The 21,507-nt window shown below is 45.2% G+C and overlaps 2 protein-coding genes across 15 annotated transcripts in view; one reads left to right on the top strand and one right to left on the bottom strand.

Annotated features, from left to right (window-relative positions):
- TTLL3 (tubulin tyrosine ligase like 3) overlaps positions 1 to 10,236 on the top strand; it is a 30,473-nt gene extending 20,237 nt beyond the window's left edge. For 5 of the 13 annotated variants that reach the window (XM_057506863.1, XM_057506870.1, XM_057506862.1 and 2 more), the window contains 5 exons: positions 680 to 923; positions 1,942 to 2,377; positions 7,481 to 7,751; positions 8,604 to 8,830; positions 9,022 to 9,331. In XM_057506863.1, coding sequence (XP_057362846.1) covers positions 680 to 923; positions 1,942 to 2,377; positions 7,481 to 7,751; positions 8,604 to 8,830; positions 9,022 to 9,330 — 1,487 coding nt within the window. In that variant the 3' untranslated portion in view covers position 9,331. Of the gene's footprint in view, positions 1 to 679; positions 924 to 1,941; positions 2,378 to 7,480; positions 7,920 to 8,603; positions 9,332 to 9,536 lie in introns of those variants that run through there. The other 8 variants (XM_057506871.1, XM_057506872.1, XM_057506878.1 and 5 more) reach the window with 8 other exon arrangements.
- A 372-nt stretch (positions 10,237 to 10,608) lies between these two features.
- Positions 10,609 to 21,290, bottom strand: RPUSD3 (RNA pseudouridine synthase D3). Of its 2 annotated transcripts, none has more exons than XM_057506933.1 (9): positions 20,410 to 21,290; positions 19,953 to 20,092; positions 18,991 to 19,035; positions 18,761 to 18,860; positions 17,944 to 18,051; positions 17,779 to 17,863; positions 17,420 to 17,543; positions 13,370 to 13,509; positions 10,609 to 11,713 (listed from the first exon to the last, which is right to left on the bottom strand). In XM_057506933.1, the coding sequence occupies exons 1-9, from the start codon at positions 20,502 to 20,504 to the stop codon at positions 11,522 to 11,524; spliced, it is 1,029 nt and encodes a 342-aa protein (XP_057362916.1). In that variant the 5' UTR covers positions 20,505 to 21,290; the 3' UTR covers positions 10,609 to 11,521. The 2 variants fall into 2 exon arrangements, with proteins under 2 accessions (XP_057362916.1, XP_057362917.1); XM_057506934.1 differs by having other exon boundaries at positions 20,001 to 20,092.
- Positions 21,291 to 21,507: the final 217 nt, after the last annotated feature.

Below are 21,507 nucleotides of genomic sequence, written 5' to 3'. Positions count from 1 at the left end.
TTGCATCTACGTTCATCAGGGATATTGGTCTGTAGTTTTCTTTTTTGGTGGGGTCTTTACCTGGTTTTGGTATTAGGGTGATGTTAGCTTCATAGAATGAGTTTGGGAGTATTCCCTCCTCTTCTATTTTTTTGGAAAACTTTAAGGAGAATGGGTATTATGTCTTCTCTGTATGTCTAATAAAATTTGGAGGTAAATCCATCTGGCCCAGGGGTTTTGTTCTTGGGTAGTTTTTTGATTACCGCTTCAATTTCGTTGCTGGTAATTGGTCTGTTTAGATTTTCTGTTTCTTTCTGGGTCAGTCTTGGAAGGTTGTATTTTTCTAGGAAGTTGTCCATTGTATATCCTTTTAAAGTGTTTATTTTTTGGTTTTGCTGTTTTATATTCTCTTATTGGGAAAAAACTAATCAAGTCATATATTTTGCATGGTTTAAAAGCCCAATACTGTTAGAATTTTTATCCTTTTCAATCAAACAAAACTGGTTAATTTAAAATTTTTTAAATTTGTAGCAGACTTTCAGTATTCCCACAGGGAACAGGGTTCTGACTAAGGGTGGCAGCCTTACCTACTTGGCATTCAGTTCTTAAGGGATAATATCTTCTCAAGCTGTTCATGATCCCTTGGCCCTTCTCGTAACCCAAACCTGCCCTGATCCCTGACCACCCCATTTCTCCTTAGGCATCATGTGCATGGACCACCTGGAAGAGATGCTGAAGCTGGTGGATGGCAACCTCATGATGATGAAGGACGGCAAGTGGGTGGTGCAAAAGTATATTGAACGGCCCCTGCTCATCTTTGGCACCAAATTTGACCTGAGACAGTGGTTCTTGGTGACCGACTGGAACCCACTTACCGTGTGGTTCTACCGTGACAGCTACATCCGCTTCTCCACTCAGCCCTTTTCTCTGAAAAACCTGGACAAGTAAGCCCCATTACTCATCTCACATGAGTTCCCAGTCTAGTTGAGCTAGCAAGGATCAGGTGGCTCCAGGACAATGCTGAGCTCCAAACACAGACACTGCAGGCAGGCAGGCCTCCCTCCATCCAACCATCCTTCCATCCAGCAGGTACCTACCTTCCCTGTGCCATTCATGGCTCTGAGCACTTGGGATACAGTCTTGAACAAAACAAGAGCCCAGCTTTCAAGAGTTCACAATCCAGGGAGAAACAGCAATGAACATAAGTAAAATTATCAAACAGGTTAAAAGGTTATGTGTGTTATGAAGAAAATATGTTATGTTGAGCAGGGTAAAGGGCGTCAGGAGACATGCGAGAAGGAGGAGGCAAGTTGCAGTATTAACTCAGGGTGAAAGGAAGCTGTGTTGAGCCCAATTCCATCTCTCCAGCTTCCGTGAAACCTGCCTAAGCTTTAGTTTCCACATCTGAAGAATGGAGGCAGTAATATGAAACTCATAATTATAGCTGTCAGTTCGTGCGTGCTTCATATATGACAGGTGCTAAGCACTTCACACATATTACCTCAATCGTTCATGAAAACCCAGTGAAGTGGGTACTGTTCCTACCCTCATTTCCCAGATATGAAAAGAGCACTCAGGTTAAATGACTTGCCAAAAATCTCACAACCAGGTAGTGGTGAAGGTAGGACCTGAAAACATATATGTCTGGGTAATAACAGGGCCCATACTCTTACCCAGCTTCTTATCTTCCAGGCACTTACAGGATTAACTGACACTAATTCACTTAGTCCTGTGGCCCCCATAGTTAGCGCCCTCAGAGAGGTCCCAAGAGATGATGGTTCTGGCCCTAGAAGACTATGACAGGGCCTAGGCTTTGTCCTTCTTGTCTTCCCCAGAGGACTCATCTCAGGTTGAATGCTCCAGGGTGGCCCAGGGCTGGTTCCAGGGTTTGCCTGCCCTTCGCCCAAATTTGGGTGGGAGGGCAGAGGGGGCCAGATCTCAGCTTTCTGATCTCTACTCCAGCTCGGTGCACCTGTGCAACAACTCCATCCAGAAGCACCTGGAGAATTCATGCCATCGGCACCCGTTGCTGCCCTCCAACAACATGTGGTCAAGTCAGAAATTCCAGGCTCACCTGCAGGAGACGGGGGCCCCAAACGCTTGGTCCACCGTCATCGTGCCTGGCATGAAAGCTGCCGTGATCCATGCCCTGCAGGCCTCCCAGGACACTGTGCAATGTCGGAAGGCCAGCTTTGAGCTCTATGGTGCTGACTTTGTGTTTGGTGAGGATTTCCAGCCCTGGCTGATTGAGATCAATGCCAGCCCCACCATGGCACCCTCCACGGCTGTCACTGCCCGGCTCTGTGCTGATGTGCAAGCTGACACCCTGCGCGTGGTCATTGACCGGCGGCTGGACCGCAGCTGTGACACAGGAGCCTTCGAGCTCATCTACAAGCAGGTGAGGTGGCCAGGCCAGGCACGACCCCAGGGAGTCTGTCCCCCTTCTAGGCATCCCCATAGTGAGGCAAAGGGCACTTCAGGCAGATAGAACCAGCTGGAGTCTAGGTCCTGCCACAGTGACTTAGTCCAGCCTTCACATCTTTGAGTCTCCATTTCGTTTCCCCATCTGCAAAATGGAGATGCTATCACCATCTTTCTCTTGGGGTTTGGGAGGATAAAATGAGTTAGTATGGGTGGAAAGTATTTCTGGAGAGGTATAGCATAGTGTTAAAAGCATAGACTCTGGAACCTCCCTGGGTTCAAATCCCTGCTCAAGAACTATGAGCTCTGTGACTTTGGACAGCTTCCTAACCTTGAGGGTCTCAATTTCTTCATCTGTAAAGCAGGAACTAAAATAGTACCGACCTCATAAGGTTATGAGTACTGGATGAGTTGATAGGTAAAGCACTTAATAATAGTGCTTAGCATATAGCAAATGCTACACAGACTTTAGCTATTGTTACCAAGTAAGGTTGTTAGATGTTTCATGATAAAAGGTATTACCTGTAAAGTGCCTGGAAATAGAGTAAGAGTCAATTAGTGGAAGGCCACTCTTACTATTATTGTTGTCCTCATTTTGTAGTTTATTTTACTTACCTTGTTTCAAAAAGAGATTTGAGTCTACTTATCAGGATAGGGTAAGATTTTAAAAATCAGTCAGAAAACCAACTTAAAGGGTTTTTGAGCTCTGCAAGTAATTTTTTGTGGCAGTTAAACTAATTATCCTATTCCTGATTAGAATTTGGCTTCCCCCTGGCCCCAGGGAGAGAATGTGCTGGTCACCTGAGCCAAGTGTCCTGGTCTTTGTCACAGTTACTGATCATATTTTAAATTAATATATTGGCATTTTGATTTCCCAAGATATAATGAGGAGATATAAAGGCAGGAAAATAAGACAAAGCCATAGAGAAAGGGAACATTCTAGCACAATGGTTCCCAAAAGACTGCTTCCTAGGCCAGAATCACCTGGAAGGCTTTCCAATGATACTGGTGCAGGAAACCCACTCTCAGAGATTGATGTGAAAATGTCTGGCTTAAGGACTAGGAATCTGCATTTTTCAAATGTCCCCCAATCTTTTATAGTTGACTTTTTTGGTTTTGTTTTTAAACCAGCATGTAATCAAGATTCACATTTTGCATTGGTTGTTTGGTTTTAATCTCTTTCTGTCTTTTCATAGACATTCCCCCTCAAAAAGGAGAGGCAGAGTGGAGAGTACAGGAGAGGTATTAGTCCATAGCGGTTCTGAAATCCAGCCTGGAACATACTTCTAGTGTTGCTATTAGGACCCATTTTTGCTTCCTAGAGTTCATGGCTTTTGCTTCCATCCACTGGGATCTCAGTTCAGCCCTGACTCATCCTTCCTTGTCCATGACCATTACTAATAGTTATCAGTCTGTCACCTGCTCATAGAAGTTTGAGAGTACAAAAACTTATTTCATTTCATATTATATCTGGCCCTTTCAGTCCAAGTTATTTTTAAAAATGTTGTTTCTTACATATCATTTTCAAATCCATTCTATTACACAAAAGCCATGTCCATAAATCTTAGAGATAAGCTGTTCTCTCCTTGGTGAGACTCTTCTAGGACAATAGCCCTCAAAACTGTAGAAGCCCTGCTGTTAACAGAGAAGGCCTATAACCCTTTCCGCTAAGGCAAAATGTATTAAAGATCAAAACATAAGACCTACAGGTATGCCCTTGGGATGCTTAAAAGATCTGTAGCTGCTTTAAAGGGCCTACCAGGCATGTCTTAGATCTCTCGAAGTTTTGTGGGGTTTTTTTGAGATATAATTGACATATAACATATTAATTTCAGGTATACAACATAATGATTTGACATTTATACATACTGCAAAATAATCACCACAATAAGTCTAGATAACATCTATGACCACACAGTTAAAATTATTCTTTCTTGAGATGAAAACTTAAGATTTACTTTCTTAGCCACTTTCAAGTATACAGTATATACAGTACAGTTTTAGCTACAGTGGTCATGCTATGCATTACATCCCCAGGACTTACTTATTTTATAATTGGGAGTTCGTACCTTTTAACCACCTTCACCCATTTTGTCCACCCCCTGCCTTTGGCAACCACCATTCTGTTCTCTGTTATCAGTGAGTTCAGAATTTGTTAGTTTTTTGTTTTGGATTCCACATATAATTGACATAATGTATTTGTCTTTGACTTATTACACTTAGCACACTACACTCTAGGCTGTCATGTTGTCATAAATGGCAAGATTTCCTTTTTTTATGGCTAAATAACATTCCAGTGTGCATATATACACATTTTTTAATCCATTCATCCACTGATGAACATTTAGGTTATTTCCATATCTTGGCTATTGTAAATAATGCCACCATGAACATACGTGGCAGTTATCTTCTCGAGTTAGTGTTTTCATTTTCTTCAGGTAAATACCCAGAAGTGGAATTGCTGGATCATATGGAGCCTCCATACTGTTTTCCATAGTGGCCACATCAGTTTACATTCCTGCTACTAGTGCACTGGTAATTTGTATTTTTAACCAGCTCCAAGTGACTCTGATGTTTGGGTAGATTCTAATCAGGATCCTTTGATGACACAGAAAACACCTCAGACTAGCTCCGGATAAAAGGAGGGTTCCCTTTTCTCCACATCCTCGCCAACACATTATTTCTTGTCCTTTTGATATTAGCCATTTTAACTGGTGCAAGGTGATCTCTCTTTGTGGTTTTGATGTGCATTTCCCTGGTGGTTAGTGACGTTGAGCACCTTTTCAGATACCTGTTGGCCATCTGTATGTCATCTTTGGAAAAGTATCTATTCAGATCCTCTGCTTTTTTTAAGTGAGTTTTTTTTTTGCTATTGAGTTGTATGAGTTCCTTATATTTTTTTTATATTAACCCCTTATCAAATGTATGATTTGCAAATATATTTTCCCATTCTATAGGTTGCCTTTTCATTTTGTTGGTAGCGTTTTGCAATGCAGGAGCTTTCTAGTTTGCTGTAGTCCCACTTGTTTGTTTGTATTTGCTTTAGTTGACTTTTGCTTTTAGTGTCAAGTCCAAAAAATCATTGCCAAAACTGATGCCAGAAAGCTTACTGCCTGTCTTCTTCCAGGAGTTCTGTGGTTCCAGGTCTTACACTCAAGTCTTTAATCCATTTTGAGTTGATTTTTGTGTGTGGTAGAAAATCGTGGTCCAAGTTTCATTCTTTTGCATGTGGCTGTGCAGTTTTCCCACACTGTTTATTGAATAAAACATCCTTTCGGTGTTAATATATTCTTGGCTCCTCTGTAAATTAATTGACCATATATGCATGGAGTTATTCCTGGGCTCTCTATTCTTTTCCATTGATCTACATGTCTGCTTTCATGCCAATACCATAGTGTTTTGATTACTTAACTTTGTAATATAGTTTGAAATGTGGGAGTGGGAAGCCTCCAGCTTTGTTCTTTCTCAAGATTGCTTTGGCTGATGGGAGTCTTTTGTGGTTCCATACAAATTTTCCAGTTGCTTTTTGGATTTCTGTGAAAAATGCCATTGGAAAATTGATAGGGATTGCACTGAGGCTATAGATTGCTCTAGGTAGTATGGACATTTTAATAATACTAATTTTTGTAATCCATGAGCACAGACTATCTTTCCATTAATTTGTGTCATGTTCAGTTTCTTTCACCACGTCTTACAGTTTTCAGTGTACATATCTTTCACCTCTTAGTTAAATTTATTCCTAGGTATTTCATTCTTTTTGATGTTCTTCCATCTCTTTAAATCTAGGACAGCCCCACCACTTTTTTCCCCATAGTTTGGATCTTCTGAAGGGACCAGATTGGTTGTTTTGTAGAACTGTCCCACATTCTGGATTTATCTGATTGTTCCCTCATGGTGGTGTTTAACTTACTCTTCTATTATCTGAATGTCCTGTAAACTAGAAGTTGGGTCAGCTTGATGAGGTTCAGGTTACACATTTTTGGCAAGAACAGCTGAGAGGTTAAGCTGGGTACTTTGTATGGCATCACAAGGCACAGACTGTCAGAGTTTCTCATGACCAGTGATGCTGAGTCTGGCTATATGAAATTAAGGTGGTGGCTATGAGACCTTTCCATTGTTAGCTGCATCCTCCCCTTTGCAAAGATACTTCGTAAGGTGATACTTGGACTCTGACAAATAACACATTTTCCTGTCATTCCTTCCCCTACTTGTTTTGATATCCAGTTTTGATTCTTACCCCTTTTATTAGCATTGTAAAATGGTAAATTATTCTGTCATCCTTCTATATTTATTAGCTGAGATTCTTCCTCAAGGGTGAGCTTTCCCTCATCAACTAGGCTTTCCAGGAATGCTTATAATGTATTTTTAACCAGCTCCAAGTGACTCTGATGTTTGGGTAGATTCTAATCAGGATCATTTGATGACACAGAAAACACCTCAGACTAGCTCCAGATAAAAGGAGGGTTGAGAGCATCACAGGGGCCTCTCCTGGAGTCCAGCTGTAAGAAGTACAGCTTGGCTTAATAGGAACTGAAAATTGTACCGGTGCTCCTCTCTTGGACCTTTTTCTCTGCCTCCTTGTGCATATTTGCTAACTTTATGACTTCCGTAGAATGCCTTCCTTAAGGCTCTTAGTGTGTTTCTCTGTAACTTGGGTTCACACAAGGCTCTAGACAGGCTCCAGGCAGGCTTCTCCAACCCTCTTATCTGTCTGGGTGTCATAACTCAGATTCTCTGCAGAGAATCTGACTATATCAAAAAGCTGTCTATTGGCAGTTGTGGAGTAGAGCCCTACACAATCCAGCAGAGGCTGTGGCAACTTAGCAACAAGGGGGTGCAGGGTTGCTAGTGGAGGCATGACCAAGTCCCCTCCATTCCTCTGGGTTACTAATCCCAGAGGCTCTGTGACTCTCTAGGTACTGATTCGGGCCTCCAGAGCCAGACCGCTTAGAGAACAGAGGTGGGCTTCCTGTTTCTTAGCCCAGAATTGTCTCCTGACCAGTTGACCCAGAAATTAATGCCATCACCTTTAGGAGTCCAGCACCACTGTCTGAGCAGGCCTTGTCTTTCTTTCCCACAGCCTGCCGTGGAGGTGCCCCAGTATGTGGGTATTCGGCTCCAGGTAGAGGGCTCCACCATCAAGAAGCCCATGGCAATGTGTCACCGGCGGATAGGGGTCCACCCAACACTCCCTCACCTCCTGACCCAGCGAGGCTCTGGGGAAGGCAAGGACTTGGGGACATTTGCCCACAGGTCAGCTCCTAGGAAAGTTCCTGGGGCCAGGAGCCTGGGGCACAATGAGAAGCCAGACTCTGCTGCCACCACCTCAGCCCCTGGGAAGGGGGAGAAAGGCAAGGCAAAAAGTGCCACAGCCCTGGTCCACTCTAGTTTCCGGCAGTGGGACCCCCCCAGCAACAGGATGGGTTGCGTTCTTACCATGACCTTTGCTAATGGGGACAGGCAGCCCAACCCCTTGAACAGATTGCCACTGAGTCTGAAGAACTTACCCCAGGCCCTGGGTAAGACCATTCCCCCAAAACACCCCAGGGTCCCCAGGCAATTTCTTCCTGCTCTCCAAGCCCCTCCTAGCCACCCATATTTGCCCCCCCACCACAGCCCCACCAAAGAGCCACTTGTGGCAAGTAAAAGCCACTGCTTACAAAGCATTTTTTAAAAATACACAACCAGATAAGTGTTGTCCCCTCCAAAGCAGTCACCCTGTGAGGCAGCTGTACTTATTTTAAAGGTACCAGGACTCAGTCCCAAGTTGATCTTTCTCCAGAGTCCAAGCTTTTCCTGCCTTTGCCTCCATGCAATGTTGCCCTGGGGGAAAGGAACTAACATATATACAGCACCTAACAGTTTATAATGTGCTGCTACCTAACCAGTTCCTTAGTCCTTACAACCTAGCGAGGTAGGCACTGTTATCCCCATTTTCCAGTCGAGGTATCAGCAAGTTTAAGGAAGTTGTCCGAGGTTGCACAGCTCCGAAGGGGCAGAACTAGGGTGCACACCCAGGTCTGTTGGACTCCAAACCCTGTGCTCTTCTCTTGGCTCTGGAGGAGGAACTGGGAAGGCTCCATCTACCCTCACACACCCCAGCCCTCATCTCCCCTGCATCCCCTCCCTCCATGCACACCTTGAGGGGCAGCTGGCCAACCTTGGGCTTTCCCCAGGCCCTCACAGCCCATCTTCTCCCACAGCCTCTTACCACTTCCCAGGCCTCCACACCAAGGCTCAGCTGCCTTCTCCCGACACGCTCCGACCCCAGGGGCAGGTCCTTAGACTGCAGCACAGCAAGCTGGTGGGCTCTAAGGCCCTGTCGACCACAGCCAAGGCCTCGATGACTCTACCTACTGCCAAAGTTTTGATTTCCCTTCCAAATAACCCTGAGCTCAAGTTGGCAACCAACATCCTGAAACCAAGAAAGGTGGGTCCTCAACTGTGACTCACATCTTGGAGGGCAGTGCTGAGTGCCAGGGTCAGGACTGGAGGACATGGGCAGAGGGATGCTCCCAGGCTGGCTGTAGCCCCATGGGAAGTGCCTGTTCCCCTCAGAAGCTTCTTCCTGGACAGATTTCCTGAACTTCTCTTGCCCCTCTCTCCTCCTTTCACACCGAGGCTATTGCTTCCCAGCACCTTCTTGGTCCCTATCCTGAAAGTGCCTTGTGGCGTCTGCCCCTTGAAGTTGGAACTCCTTCTGGCACCCACAGGAAGATCAAGGCCAAAGGCAAGTTCAAAGCCAGAGTCTGTACCAAACCCAAGGCTGAGACATGCCTCATGAAGACGCTGAGCCTTCCAGGACCCTTGGCCTTTACTGATGCATACAGGGGGCTGGGGGGCATAGGGAATGTGAGGCTAGAGAAGCCCTTGCTTCGATCCTCACTGCCCCTGTCCTGGGTGATGCTGCAGATAAAAAGAAGCAAGTGAAGTATTCTGGGTTTGGCTTCATTTCTCTTGGAGGCTGAAGGGAAGGGGGTGGTACCCCAATGTTCAGAACAGTCGGTAAAGGCCATCAGCAGCTCCTCTGCATGTGAAGCCCAGAATTACCACTTAGTGGCAGACATGGGGCTTCCCACTGAGGGACTCCCCTGGCATCTCTATCTTTGGGTTGAGGTATAATCCTCACTTTATAGATGAGGAAAGTCTGAACAAGAAGTGGCTTGCCCAAGATCACGTGGCAGTGAGGAGGAACCTGAGACACACAACCAGCACTGCTGACCACTGAGAGTCCCTCCCAATCCCCAAGCCCAGAGGAAGAGCTGGGCTGGCAGCAGGATGACATCTAGTGGGCACTGGATTTATAATAAGAGACACAAGGGGAAGGTGGACCTTGCCTAACCCCAGCCCTTCTCTGGAGGGAGGGAGTCTGTCCCTTCTTCAGTGAGGGGCCAAGGTCACCTAGAAAGAATATCTAACAAGCCACAGCCATTTGCAAGTTTGGTATGAATTGTAATAAATTGAATGTTAGCCCCCCCCCCACCACCACCACCAAAAGATGTCTATTTGGAACCTGTAGGTATGACTTTATTTGGGAAAAGGGTCATCCTAGATGTTACTAGTTCAAGATCTTGAGATCACCCAGATCATCTGGCTAGGCTCTAAATCCAATGACAAATGTCCCTTGTAAAAGTCAGAAGGGAAGACACATGAGAAGACCATGTAAAGATGAAGGCAGAAACTGGTGTGGTTTATCCACATGTCAAGGGATGTCTGAAGCCATGAGAGAAACTGGAAGAGGCAGGGCAGGATTCTCCCCTAGAGCTCTCACACCTTGGTTTCACACATCTGCTCTCTGGAACTGTAATAGAATAGGTTTCTGTGGTTTTAAACTAATCCTGTTGTAATTGATTACAGCAGCCCTAGGAAACTAAGAACACTAGTCAAATGAAGATAAATATACTGTGATCCAGAAATTCTTGAATAACTGAGCCAGGAAATACAAACACGCAAGTTCACAGCAGCACTGTGGTCACAGCCCAGCTAACTGTCCACTGACAGCAGAAATGATAAACTGTTTTCTTCACTGAAATTCAGACTCCACGCAGTACATCACAGATACATTTCACAGTATGGAGCAAGAGCAAATCACAAGAATATATACACCATAATTCTATTTATGGAAACCTTTAAAAGTAGGCAAAATGAAACACTGTTTAGGGATACATATATACATAACAAAGAATCCTTCCAAGTCAGAACAGTGGTTTCCAACCTAGACAGAACAATAGAATTGCTTTGGGAGCTTTAAAAAAAAAGGCTGATGCCAAGATCTCCACTCCAGACTGATTAAGCCAGTGTTTTGTCGGGGGCAGAATCAAGGGTTTTTTTTTTTAAGCTTCCTGAGGGGGTGGGGTAGGGAGTTCTAACATGGGGGCCAGGGTTGAGAACTGCTGCTCTATAAGCAAGAGAGATGTTTCTATTTCCTGCCCTGACTAGTGGTTATATGGGTGTCACCTTGTAATTATTTAAATCACAGATGTTTTATGCACTCTTTGTATGTTTGACATTATTTCACGATATTTTAAAGTGAAAGATCTAACATTCACATATATGAGGTCCCTGGAACAGTCAAATTAATAGAGACAAGAGTACAATGGGGAGGTGGTATTTAATGGAGACAGTTTCAGTTCTGGAAGATGCAGAGTTCTGGAGATGCTGGTGGGGATGATTGCCCAATCATGTGTATGTACTTAATACCACAGAACCATTCACTTAAAAATGGTTAAGATGGTATATTTTACTAGGTGTTTTTACCACAACAAAAAAATCTGACATGTCCTCTGCAGCTAGAACTGGGACAGAAACAGCCTCCACAAAAGACCATATATTAAAGTCATCAAAAAGCATCTTGACATGATAAATACTTTCTCAGCAAATCCTTAAAACCATATGATGAGGTAGGTACTTTTATTATCTCAAGTCCAGAGAGGTGAAGTCATTTGCCCAATTCTGCACAGCAAGCAGCCTAGCTAGGATCTGATCTTCAGTTTCTCCAACTTAGAGCTTGGGTTCTTAAATTAGCCTTACTACACACTGAGCCCGACCTCATCTCCCCAGGCCTAACCATAGGCCCATCCTCCCAGCCCCCATTGCACTCCACTGGAAACACGAAACAGGACTATGGTTGGTGGAGCCCCAGGCACTGCAGGGTCCTGGAGAAATAAGAGGGCAGGGGGGCCAGAAATTCAATGGGGGCAGCAGTGGGCCTGGCAACTGGGAGGTGGAGACGATGCAGGTGGAGATGCAAGGGTAGCTGGGCAGCCTGGGAGGGTGTCAGGTGGAGATGTCTAAGGAGAGCTTCATCCAGAACCTGGGGTGGGAGAGGCAAACCAGCATTTAGCCAACTGAGTCACAACCAGCTTTAACCAAAATGGGTGCCAGGCAAGTATACTTCCTTCACGACCATGATGATCATTTCCTCTCTCCACATAGACATGCTCACATGCACACTCATGCTACGGCAGATTCTGGCTAGGGGCTCACCAAATCATTTTCTGCCTGAGCACACAGCTAAACTACATCTCCCAGCCCCTCTGCAGTTTGGTGAGGCCATGTGATTGAGTTCTAGCCAATGGGACAGGAGTGCAAGTATGTATGCCGCTTGCAAACCTGGCCCATAAAAACCCACGTGGACCTGCACTGCACTGTCTCCCTTTAGCTGCTAACTGGGTAGCAACAGCCCAGATCCCTGAATGACTGATTGGAGCAAAGCTCACCCTACCCCAATCCCACAGACTTTACATGGAGGGAAATTAAGAGTCTGGTACTTTGGGATTTACTCTGTTAATGCACACATACAATTCTTTTTTTTTTTTTTTCCCAGAAAGGCAACTTTATTTTCAAATCAGTTTCACTTGAGGGAGACAAGCAATTCTTCTCTTAGCAAAATGGCCTGAAAAGTTAAGAACTTGGGATGATGCATGAAGAGTATCAAAGAAAATCAGTACTGATTTCAGCTACCTTTTCTCTTATTTACAGTGAGAATTTGAGCAATTTAATTGCTACCGTGAAGTTCTAAATTCTTACAGAATTAAGAAAAAGAAATGGGTTTGAATTTCAGTAGGAGAGATTTGGGCTAGATTTAAGAACTTTCCTATTGTAAGGCTGCCGAGCAGATAAGAGGGACTCCTTTGTCACCACTAGGAAACCTTTCTGGCCTTCTGAGGTTATTGCAGGGCTCCTGGGAACCTGTCTAGAAGCAGCTTTAACCTAGACTTCAGTCCTAACGATGGCGTTGTCATTGGGTTTCTGAGTGCCCTCTGTGTTGGTTAATCCTCCTGGTCATACAGTAGAGCATTCTGATACGCTCCCCCTGTTTGGATAAGTAAATGAGGACACTACAGTATAGACAATATGTATTTTAAATAATCTGTAAAATAATTGCTGTGGTTCCCAAAAGAGATTATAAAACTCTAAACAGTTTATAGAGCTGTTTGGACAAGAAGGCAAGTTGAGTGGGAGGAAGGTTAACAGTTGTGTTTCTGATACGATGAGTGAGTTGACTCTTTTGAGTTTCTTTAAAATCAGGAATTACATAGTTATTTAAGATTTATCAAGAATAAGTAAGGTGATCATGTAAGAAAAGAGCAGTAATTCTCTTGAGTTGTCTTTAGGAAGTCAACAGATTTATTTTTGGCTTCAGCTTTGTTTAACTAATTGAGTCTAGTCATAAAGGGTAGGCAACACATACAATTCTTTTACCTTACACCAAACAGACTCAAAGAATGGCAGACTTTGAAGGGCCTTTAAAATCAGCCACTTCAACTCCCTTATTGGACAGTTTGGGAGAAAGGCACAAGAGAGGAGGTGTCACTTGCTCAAGGTCACATAGCAAAATAGGGCTAAAGATAGCCTTGGAAACGGCTGCCTCCCTGTCCCTAATCTGCATAATCAATGTCTGGAGATGCTGCCCACAGTCACCCCCCCACCTACTCACAGAAGGCATCAGGCAGGCAGGCTTTGGTACCTGTTTTCGGGGCTTGGTGCTCTCAGCTGGCAATAGGAAGCGCTGGCCCAGTACAGTGCCCACACGAGCAGAGTATGTGTGATCCCCAAGCACAGGGCAGAGCTGTAAAACCATATGTACCTGTAGCTGACTGGGGAAGACTGGGAGACAGAAGAGATGGAACAGATGGAGGGGGGACTGCTGGCTCTTCCTGTCCCACCCAGTACTGTCCCTCTCTCCCCCCACGGAAAACACCACCCCTCATTTTCAGATCATGTGGTTATAGTGAGGTCTATGCTACCACCCCTGCCTCCTGAGCCAGGTGCACAACTAGCTCAGAACAGTCAGCTGTCAATCCACCAGGCCTGCAGGATTCATGAAGAGATGCAACCCTGAATTTATTGTTGAAGCAACTGGGATAAGGAACACTCTTTCCTGCTGGGGTGTTAAACTGGCGGGGTGCAAACCTGGAGCTCCTGGAGAGAAAGGAGAGCCTGTGGGAGAGAGCAGCCAACATGCAAGAGGCAAGAAGCAAGAAATGGGAAGTAGCTTCCTGATGACATCCTCAGCCTCTGGATTCAGCCAGACCTGCACTTTCAGTTACATGAGCCAGTAAATCCCCTTTTTTGGCTTAAACCAAGTTGAACTGCTTTTTGGGAAACTTACAAACAAAAGTACCTGGACAAATAAGAGAGATGGAGGACCACATGCTAGGTATAGTATGAAGTGCTTTGCATATGTGAGCTTACTTCATCCTGACAGCCCTATAAGGCAGGTCCTATCATCACTCCCATCTCACACACAGAAATACCAAAGCTTTAAAAGAAGTGATTCGTGGTAAGTCAGGATTCTTACCCGGGAGCTATACTCTGCTTCCTTGTCTGGCAATACAGTGGACTGGATAATCTAAAAACCCTCTTGCTATAAACCACCTAGAAACACTGGAAGAATCCTTTTTAAATACACAGCTGGGCAAAGAGGAAAGGTCCCTATGACCAAAATATAAAAGAAAAATAAATCTAAAGCACATGAGAGCCAACATTTCATATATTCTAGGGGTGTTGCCAATCTTGGTATCCATTTAAGTAGCTACCTAGGTGCCAGAAACGAGACATTGGAGCCCAAATTAAACCCTCAAGGTTTCATTTTCCGTGAAAGGGTGGCCCAGGAGAAGCCAGCCACCAATGAAGGCAGATTAGGTCTGGATGAGTGGAATGAAAAAGTATTCCCCTGAGAATTCACAACCATGACTCTGCTATCAAACAGGTTTAGGGCTCAAATTTTACTACTTGAGTGATCTGTGAACTTTCAACTGAGACATAGTATCTAGAGAGGTCCTGGAGCAGAGATAGCCCTGGGGTATTGAGCAGAAGCAAACGCAGGACCTCTCCTGAGGGTCCCACCTTCAATGAGACAACAAAGGATTTCCACAGATAAAGGCCCAACTAAACCTGAATTCACAATCCTGAATCACAAAGCAATGAGGAAACAATCTATCAAGTGTGAGAGTCAGCAGGAAATTCAGTAAGATTAGGCCCCTCAAGAATTTCAGACAACGGATTTATAGAAATATAATGTTTAAAATGATTAAAGACAAGAACAAATAATGTAAAAGGGGGGGAAGTATTTTAAAGGCCATTTGTATTTGTAAAAGAACCAAACAGAACTTCTAGAAGTGAAAAATACAGTCTATGGATAAGGTTAAACTGGCAGATTAGCCCCAACTGAATTTTAAAAATTCACCTGGGAGACAGATCTAAAGAAATTACACAGAATGCAGCAGACATAAAGAAATGAAACAAAACAGACATAGAGAATTAAATGAGGTTAGATGTCTATTAGGCATTCAAAAAGAAGAGAGCAGAGAGAATGCAAGCGGTGCAACATTTGAAGAGTGAAATTCCAGGAGTAATGAAATACTTTAATCTTCAGATTCAGGAAGCACAGTCAATCCCAAGCAAGATAAAACTAAACGTCAAAAGATGGCGGCGTGAGAGGAGAAAAGATGGAGGCGTGAGAGGAGAGACAGAGCCTTCCTCCTAAAACTGGATACAATTAGAAAATATAGTTGGCGCAACTAATCCTGAGAGAGCAATAGGAAAGAGGACGGCATCAGACTGCACACACCTGGAGAAAAGAGCAGACCTCAGCGAACCGGGTACCGTACCAGAGCTGTGGCTCCGTGGAATCTGAGCCCCTCCCCCACCCCAGCTCACCAGCAGGAGGAAGAGAAACGGAGCAGGGAGAGAGTGGAAGGCTTGGGACTGCTGAATACCTAGCTCCGGAGATCTGCTCTGGGAGCACAAACCTACATTTAATGGTGCTTTCATGAGACTCGCATGACTACCAGGTTGGAAAGTTAATACAGGCAGCGTTCCTGGGGAAACTGGGATTCCAGCTGCTTGTGGAAAGCAGGGATCCATATCCAGCTGCTCTGGGACAAAAACTTATACCTGTGTGACTGGCCCACTGGCTCAGGCAGTGGAGACAGGCACAGCAGCCAGGAGGCGGGGAACACCTCTTTCCTACCCCCAGGCACCAGTACTGCTCCCCTGCGACCCCCGACATTGCTTCAGGGGCTCAGCAGCTCCAGAATAGAGCTTCTGGACACTAGAGGGCGCCATATACAAACATGAAACGCCAAAGGAACCTTGTCCAGAGTAAAATTGTTAATACAACTCCAGAGAAAGATTTAAATGATTTAAATGATACGGACCTCGTGACTCTTCCTGAAAGGGAGTTCAAAATAAAAATAATCAACATCCTAATGGAGGTACAGAAAGACATCCAAGAACTCAGGAATGAATTCAGGTCAGAGATCCAATCGTTAAAGAACACGATGGAGGGTATTAAAAGCAGGTTGGATGCGGTGGAGGAGACAATAAATGAAATGGAAACTAGAGAAGAGGAATACAAAGAAGCTGAGGCACAGAGAGAAAAAAGGATCTCTAAAAATGAAAGAATATTGAGAGAACTGTGACCAATCCAAGCAGAACAATACTCGCATTATAGGGATACCAGAAGAAGAAGAGAGAGAGAAAGGGATAGAAAGTGTCTTTGAGGAGGTAGTTGCTGAAAATTTCCCCAATCTGGGGAAGGACATAGTGTCTCAGGCCATGGAGATTCACAGATTCCCCCAACACAAGGGACCCAAGGAAGACAACAGCAAGACACATAGTAATTAAAATGGGAAATATCAAGGATAAGGACAGACTGTTAAAAGCAGCCAGAGGCAGAAATAAGATCACATACAAAGGAAAGCCCATCAGACTAACATCAGTCTTCTCAGCAGAAACCTTACAGGCCAGAAGGGAGTGGCATGATGTATTAAATGCCATGAAGCAGAAGGGCCTGGAACCAAGACTACTTTATCCAGCAAGATTATCATTTAAATTTGAAGGAGGGATTAAACAATTTCCAAATAAGCAAAAGCTGAGAGAGTTTACCCCCCACAAACCATCTCTGCAGTCTATTTTGGAGGGACTGCTATAGATGGAAGTGTTCCTAGGGTTGGATAGCTGTCACCAGACGTAGTAAAATCACGGTAGGGAGGGTGGAGCAGCTGATTGTGAGGCAAATGCAAAATTAAATTGACTATCCCCAAAGTCAATTAAGGGATAGACAAAAAGTACATAATTTGATACCTAATACATAAAGAATGAAAGAGGAGAAATAGAAAAGAACCTTTAGATTGTGTTTGTAACAGCATACTAAGTGAGTTAAGTTAGACTCTTAGATAGTAAGGAAAGTAATCTGGAACCTTTGGTAACCACGAAAACTAAATGTGCACACCTAGATTCATCATAGTGAAACTACAGAACATCAAAGGCAAAGAGAAGATTCCGAAATCAGTAACTCCAAAGAAAAAAACCAGATGAGCTACAAAGGAATGACACCAGACTGACAGCAACAGTACTGCCTCCCCCCACTGGGCCTGGTCACGTATCACATACACCCTCAGGGTCCAGCAGATGTTCCCCAGGCTGCAGCTACCACCACCACCTTCTTCCCACCCTCTTGCCTCCCCCTGTCAAAAACAGTTCTGAAGGCTGGCTGGGGCTCCAGACCCACCTGTAAGTGGCTGCAGCTGGACCAGGGCACAGCCAGAGCCTGTGGCCATCACACGGAAGTGGCTGAGGGTCCTCTTGACACCTTCCAGGATGTCCTTCCGGGATGGGGGCTTCACTGGAACTGCCTGTAGTGTCAGCCCCCAAGAAGGAACAAGCTTCACATATACCCACACCCTTGGAGCTATACCCAGACCCTTCCTGTTCCCATGGACTCAGGACAGGGCCATAGTAGAGGCAGTGGTGACTTGCCTGTTTTAGGGAACAAGAGGGCCAGCCACCCCAAGCTTATACCCTTGACTCTTCCGTAGAGTAATATGTCTACAGGGTCCCCTCCTGTTCCCCACCCAGACCCTAACTCACAAGATTGACACCATCAATGTGTTCTAGTTTCAGAGCTGCTTGGATCTTCCCCTCAGTAGTAGCTGGGATCCCATTAGTGACAGCGCTAAGAAAGAGGCAGGAAGAGGTCACAGAGTGGCTTGCTGGAACCTCTCCACTGCCCTAGGAGCTTCCCCTGCACCTCACCAGTAGGTGGCTATGGGTCTCTGGGTTCTCCGGGAGTGGCTGAAGAACTTTTGGAGGCGGCTTGCTGTCTGGGGACAACTGGAGAGGAGTACAAGCCCAGAGGTCTCCCTGGAGGAAGGGGACAAATCATAAAAGTCAAAGTCCCTTGAGCTCACCCACCAAAAAAAGGAAGCCTCTAGGAAGAAACATTGACCTGCTTAAAGTCAAACAGTAATACCAACAGTATAACCCAGACCTCTTCCTGAGAAACAAGTAAGGCTTCCTCATGTTTGATAGTAAGACAACCTAGCTTAACGTGTTTTTCATTTTGCCCTGGCCCCCAGGGAGCTCAGAGCCAGACATAAAAATTATCACCATTTTCTGAGTGTCTGCCATGTGCCAGGCACTATACTAGGAATTTTATATATATGAGCTCTTAAATAATTAAATCCCTCACAAACAAGCCCATGAGTTTGTTGAACTGCAGAAATATTTCATCTCAAGTACTGTCTCTAATTGATGGCAGTTAGAGGAAAGAGTATCAGGGTATCAGAATATCCCAACACCTTCCATCAGTATACATACTGAGCAAAGGTGTTATTAGCTCTATTGTATGATTAAGGGAACTGAGCTCAGTGAGGTTTCATGTTTTGCCTAAGATCACAGTTTGTGCATGATTTTTTAATCCAGACCTGTCCACTCCCTCCTTTTCCTTGTATTCTACACCTCTGTGATCTCAAACCAGCCCATGGAATATGTCTGTTTATTCCCCAGCAGCTGTTCTCCCATACCAGATGGATGCCTGCCTTCCTACCTTCCTATCACCCCCACCACTTACTTTCCAGATGCTCGGACAACCTGGAGCTCCTGCTCTCCAAGCCCCAGGGACCGGCTCAGCTCCGGCAGCACAGAGAGCAATGTCAGCTCCCCTGGTTTTCCTGGAAAAATAGAAGAAGTACAGACTGCTCCCAGAGGCCTCTGGCTTCATCCCACCACCTCCTTCTCTTCCATATTCCCTCCCTTAGGACATCAAACCCTCTTTCACTACATCCCTTCCCCTGTCCATACCTGTCACTGGCAGACCCTGTGGCTTGTTCAGTGTCACTAGAGGTCCTGAAACATATATTACATGAACATCATCCACAGTAAAAAGCAGCAATTAGAGTTTACAAGGCACTTTCTCAATTCATCTTATGTGGCCCCACTACAATCTCAGAAGTGAATGATCAATCACACCCTAAACTGAACTTCTTTCTGTTTCTCTCATATGTTAAGCTCACTGCCACCTCAGGGACTTTGCACTTGCTCTTTCTCTGACCCAGATTTTTGTATCTGGTTTCTTCATATCATCTTGGCGCAAATGTCACCACCACAGAGAGGCCTGAAACCCCAATCTAATGGCTGCCCCCTTTTGTAATTCCTTACATCATAACACCCTGTTTTATTCATAACACTGATCACTAGTAAGGACCTTGTTTGTTTATTTCCTGGGTAATCCATTTTTCCCACCAAAATGTTGGCTCCCTGAGAGGTTTATTATTAAAAAAATAAACCATATTTATCTTGTTCAGCATGGTGTAGTCATGCCTAGAACAGTGCCTGGACATAGTCTATGTTTAATAAATAGTTGAGAAAAATCAATAAATCACTGGAGACCGAGGCTCAGAGAAATTGTAGCCTAAAGCCACACAGCAAACTGATTATAGAGTCTAGATTTATCTGGCTGACTCCAAAGCCTGTGTTTTGTCCATCAGTTAAACAACGTATTATAGCAATACCCATTATGTAATGCTTAGTATGTTCAGAACTCTCTAGTTATTTACACTCTCCCATCCACACCATCATCGCCATGATGCTGAGGCTCTAAGAGATTACTATGCAGGGGCTGGTCCCAGCTCACGACTCTAGTGGGTTGCAGAACCAGGATTTGATCCCAAAGGCTTTAAGAGGGAGCCCAGTCGGCTCCCCAGAAGGTTCGAACAGCAGGCTCCCCTTCTAAGTATCTGTAGTTGTCCCTCCCACTCCTCAACCTTTCTGGTCCAGCACGGCTGCCCTCAGCACATCAACCAACTCCTCACGGCTGAGGTTCTCTGGCTGCAGCAGCCCTGGGAAGGGCTGGTCCCTCAGGGGCCCCGACTGTTTGCTGGAACCTTGAGGTTGCTGATGATGCCTGGAAAAGGTGGAGTAAGCAAGAGAGGAATCATTCGTTTCCTGAGGTGCCGCTCATCTTCAGACACCTCTTCCCAAATTCTGCTGCCTCCTACAAATGTCTCAGACAGACTGGCTGAACTTTCTGAAAATTCAGGTATGCCTAGCCTCATTTTGGGAGAAGGAACTGAGGACCAGACAGGCCAAGTGACTAGTTTTGGGTCACGCAGCAGAGGTGGGATTAGAATCCGTATCCACCTAACTCCACAGCGCGCGCGCACCTTCCCCGGCCTCACCCTCCCTACCTCCCTCCAACACGAAGAGAAGTAGTGTAATTACCGGGCCTCAGTGCCAAAACCCTTTGCCGCTGCGTGGATCCCTGGCGTCTGCCCACAACCACACCACACCCGGCCCAAAACACTGCAGCCCCTCATCGCTCATGCGAGAAGTGCGCATGTGCTCAGAAGGGCAGACCCCCCCCTTGCACAGCGCGCTGATTAGTCAGATTGACTGTCAATCGGAATAACGAGCAGGCGGGGCTCAGAGCCGTAAGGAGGTGGGGCTTTGCCTTTGACCTGGAAGGAATTGCCGAAGTTCGCGTCGCCACTCGGGGAAACTGAGGCGTCAAGACTGGAGCTTGACAAGAAAGAAGCATAGGAAGTGTTTTGGCGTGCTGTCAATAGTGATTATATAACTGTATACATTTTCCAAAGCTTAATGACCTATATACCTTAAAAGGATATATTTTATTGTATGTAAATTATACCTGAAGAAACTTTTTAATTGGAAGATTTAAATAATTTAATAGATGTGCATAAATACAGACAGATCTGGCAAGAATGCAAGTGATTTTATCTTGTTTTGGGCTCAGATATTTGTGTGAGTTGTCATAAGACCCGTTGGTATTTGAGAATCCCTCTTATGAAAGGTCTCCTGTGCATGCGAAAGTACTGGCTTGAGCAAAGATGGAAAAACTTAAGGCCGAGGGGCTGCGGCACAACCTGCCTTAACTGCAGCAGACCTCTTCACAGCTAGCTGCGCTTGGCCCCAGATGGAGGCTATTCCCAGACTTGGACTGGCCCTTGGCCCTCCTGAGCAGCCCTGCTCTTTGGAATTTTCCTTCCACAAGCCCCGGCCTCATCCAAGTTTCTTCTGTTCACCGCCCACACAGTTGGTACAACTCCATTAGCCTCCAAGATCCTGGAAGAAACGAAAGAACCTAATTTTTCTTGGACTGAGAGCGCTTGGTGCCAAGAGACAGTATCAGTCACTCAAAACTCACTTGTGAAAGGCTGAATCTCAGGAAGAAGGGAATTGGGACAAATTCTAAACTTCTGCCACCCTAGTCCGACTCAGTTTGGACTAACTTCTCAAGACAAGCAGGTAGGTTGCTGCCTAAGCAAGGGTTGGTCAAGAATAGCTTCTGTGCGGATGTAA

This window comes from Manis pentadactyla, chromosome 1, assembly GCF_030020395.1.
Source record: "Manis pentadactyla isolate mManPen7 chromosome 1, mManPen7.hap1, whole genome shotgun sequence".
In the NCBI taxonomy this organism is placed as follows: domain Eukaryota; kingdom Metazoa; phylum Chordata; class Mammalia; order Pholidota; family Manidae; genus Manis; species Manis pentadactyla.
This window is presented reverse-complemented; position numbering and strand designations above follow the sequence as displayed.

Bases quoted from the DNA above. Each gene is read 5' to 3' on its own strand.
- RPUSD3 (XM_057506933.1), bottom strand. From the start codon at position 20,504: ATGAGGGGCTGCAGTGTTTTGGGCCGGGTGTGGTGTGGTTGTGGGCAG. The intron at 18,861-18,990 runs GTATGGACAGGG...CTATTTTTCCAG, and splicing joins ACAGGGTCTGCCAGTGACAG to GAAAACCAGGGGAGCTGACA. The intron at 17,544-17,778 runs GTGAGTTAGGGT...CTGACACTACAG, and splicing joins ACATTGATGGTGTCAATCTT to GCAGTTCCAGTGAAGCCCCC.